Source organism: Apis dorsata, unplaced genomic scaffold (assembly GCF_000469605.1).
Source record: "Apis dorsata unplaced genomic scaffold, Apis dorsata 1.3 scaffold_591, whole genome shotgun sequence".
Taxonomy (NCBI): domain Eukaryota; kingdom Metazoa; phylum Arthropoda; class Insecta; order Hymenoptera; family Apidae; genus Apis; species Apis dorsata.
This window is the reverse complement of record NW_006263796.1, coordinates 402,134-405,633: the sequence shown is the minus strand read 5'-3', so window position 1 is coordinate 405,633 and position 3,500 is coordinate 402,134. Positions and strand designations below refer to the sequence as shown.

General features: G+C 35.1%; 1 protein-coding gene across 7 annotated transcripts in view; it reads left to right on the top strand.

The window, feature by feature from the left end:
• Positions 1 to 3,485, top strand: part of LOC102675286 (tropomodulin) — an 87,533-nt gene extending 84,048 nt beyond the window's left edge. For 6 of the 7 annotated variants that reach the window (XM_006621142.2, XM_006621136.2, XM_006621143.2 and 3 more), the window contains one exon: positions 3,328 to 3,485. Coding sequence is in view for 5 of the 7 variants with exons in the window: in XM_006621136.2 (XP_006621199.1) it covers positions 3,328 to 3,428 (101 nt within the window). In the remaining 2 variants the exon portion in view is untranslated. The remainder of the gene's footprint in view (positions 1 to 3,327) is intronic. The other variant, XR_004151274.1, reaches the window with a different exon arrangement.
• Positions 3,486 to 3,500: the final 15 nt, after the last annotated feature.

Genomic DNA, 3,500 nt, shown 5'->3' with positions numbered 1-3,500 from the left:
TTTTTTTTTTTTTTTTTGATGGAGCAAAGATTATGAGCATCTATAGAAAAGTTGTTAAAGGATTTATTATTGTTGTTGTTGGTGGTGGTGTTATTATGGAAAGATGTTTGATCTCAGAGAGTAGGGGAAAGTGTATATTATAGAAGAAATGAGATGTAAGATCACGTTTCAGTTACGAATTGAATTTGGTATTTGTGAAAAGAAATGTATTTTTTTAAAATGTAAAGGATGTAAGCAGATGTGAAAAATGCGCGCGAAGCTTTTGTACCGTGTTGAATTTTTCATTAGAATGTTATACTTTCAAAAGGTTTAAAAATAGTAGTTAAAAAAAGAAAAAAAGAAGAACGTGTTCGCACAGAATTTCTCTTGAGCGTAATAGGGAATATAGAATGTGAGATACATTATCCACGGATTTTTATTATTAAAGAATTCAATCTGGATTCTGTGCGCATATAAAATTCCAAATTTAAAAAAAATGAAAGAAAGAAAGAAAGAAAAAGGTATCCAAATACCTATTGTTCGAACTTTTTAAAATTATCTTTGAAAATTGAGTTGATTCCATTAAATATTATATTTTTAATGTACATTCAACTTGTTCCGTTCGCTCAAATTGTTACGCCATTTGTCCGTCTGATAAAATATTGACTTGCACTATTTGTCTCTCATCAATGATTGACCTACATACATGCAACGTACATATATATTAAAATACCAATCACTAATTGTAAATTGTTACAACAAATAAATCCTGTTTCACTAACGTCGATGACGATCTCGAATCGCTATTAACAATTAAATTATAATTCAATCGCGGATGGTCAATCCCGTTTTGTCCCGAAATCGCGATTTCAAATTCGACAACATCAACAGCAACTATCAAATCGCAAAAGTAATCACGATTCATCGATTCACGTTTCACATCCGTGCGGCGGGGATCCGATCGATACTCGAAATACTTTTTGACGTCCCGATCGCGCAACTTTTCGTGGCCGCGTTTTCATTTATCTCCAGCTGGCAGGCGCGGCCATTGCTCCTATTCTGCAAAAAAAAAAAAAAAAAAAAAAGGAAAAAAAAAAAGAAAAAAAGAAAAAATTACGGCACGCCAATAAATCTGATTTCAACCGAAAAGTTTTCCATACGATGGCCGTTCCCGATTTCTCATGATTTGTGGAGGAAAAAATGGCCCCTCCTTTTCAACGGTGCACCACCAAAACGGCCGCTATATCCTTTGCCCAATATCCACGGAAATAAACGGAAATGTTTCGCGAATTGGCGATAAAATTGCATTGTTAGATCTTCTGGTCAGGATTTTTTTTTTTTTTTTTTTCACCCATTTTTGGAAGTTTTCCATCCAATGAAAACTATATCTCTGGAAAACGAAGAAGATCGTAGAATTGAATGGAAGATCGTGTTGAATTTTGATTTTTGGATGATTAATCATTTTCGTTCCATGTTTCATTTCGTAGATTCCAATATATTTACATACGTGTATTATTAAATTGCATTCAATCTTTCGACAATGGTATACGAGATAAATTATTATAATCGAAATAAGATCGATATATATATATTTTCGTAGAATCTCAATTTCTTTTTTTTTTTTATATCATTGCAATTGAAAGATTTCATCCGAGTGAATAAAAGATTAATATCATAAAATGTCAAAATTATTCCCTCCCCTTTCGATTATATTCCAAACTATAACGATCGATCCCAGAGCAAATATAACGTGTTCATAACGTTTCATCGATTATCCATCCTAAAATTGTCACGATTGCTTCGTGTTAATTAATGTGCACTGTATCCCCCGATTCTATGAAGGAAGGGAGAGGGAAGAGGGGGTTGTCCTGTTTGCCCGTTAAACAATATTCTGCATAATGACGTGTCGCTCTTCGACGCAGAATCGATTGTGGCGCTTGGGGAACACGGAATTTTTTGCTTATCGAAATCGGCGAGAACGTTGGCTGGTGACACGTTAAAAATGCGCGCGCCACGCTGCACATCCTAGATAGTAATTTCCGTCCAACTTGTAATTTGTTTGCCCGGTTTACACGATCGGGAAACCGATTTCCAGGTATCGAAGGAAAAATCGAAAATTTTTTTTTTTTTTTACGCCATTTACCGCGAAATCTCGTTCACAGCGTGACGGGAAAAATGGAACGTCGATGTAAATTATATTTTAATTCGAGGAATTTTTTTCCTCCCCCTCTTTTAATATATTGTTATCCGGAATAATTAATCTTCGATAATGTTCAATTTTATAAGTTTTTTTAAACCGTCCAAGCGAAACGAATTTCTTCTTAAATATAATCTTGATGCAAATATATATATATATTTTTTTAAATTAATTTTCACGTAGATGTAATTTATTCTTTTACCTCTTGTATCTAGGGAGAATAGATCTTTAAGAAAATTAATAGTTTTACCATTTTTAACAAGCACGAATCTTACATTTTGTCATTCCACTATCAATTTATTAACTCGAATTAAAACCATGCGAATTTTGCAGGCGAATTATCTCTCTCTCTCTCCCTCTCTCTCTCTAAAAGAGACCGTTTAAATCATCGAATCAAAGATTTCACAGGCGAGGCGCACAGGGTTGTTCTGCGTTAATTACTGAAACTTTACGAATCGTGACAGAATGAAAGAGAATACTGTATTCCGTGGATTATACCTTGGAAAGATGGCAGCGTTGCAAATAATGTCGGCCGACATTTTCCCTTGGCCGCGCTTTTTTTCACGCTTCCACGCTTTGACTTGATCGCGTCCCTTTCATCTTCCTCTCCTCCCCACGTCCATTTTTATCCACGATGATTCGAGCTGTCGACTCCGCTCGTACGTAAATCATTCGTTAAATCATTAACGCGATGTTCGTAGCTCGTGGATCTTGTGTACAGATTTCATTTCGACATCCTTGAAATTTTATCAATGAATATTCGAAGATTATCTAATCCATAAATAATATAAATTATAAATTATGAAAAAGTGTAGGAGGTTACCTTTAATCATTAAGATTATTCTGGTGTAATTATTTTGATGGATTGTAGAAAACTTTACATAATTACATCCACCAGAAGAGTAAGTAATTTATGTGGACTTATGCAATCCGTATAAATAGTATAAATTGATAGATTATGTTGTAATGTTGTAGTATCTGTTCAAAAAAAAAATACTACAATTAAAATGAGATTCGTTCGAAATATTCACATACCCATATTTTCGTCAACCGATCGATCGATTCAGTGGACACAAAGGGATCTTAGATCTGCTATTTCGAGATCTTTTTTTCTCATGCAAGGCCGTCGATGGGCGTCCTTTTTTCCACAGATCGTCTACAGCGCACGGGAAGATCTTCCCGCAACTATACTATCGGCTGGACCATGCCACGATCGTCCACGCCCATTGACAACCCTGATTTGGCGACCTAGATGCTCGTGCAATACGCCTGCGATCATTTTTCCTGTTACTCGAATTTATCCGATAGTAAGAATAGCGTAGAA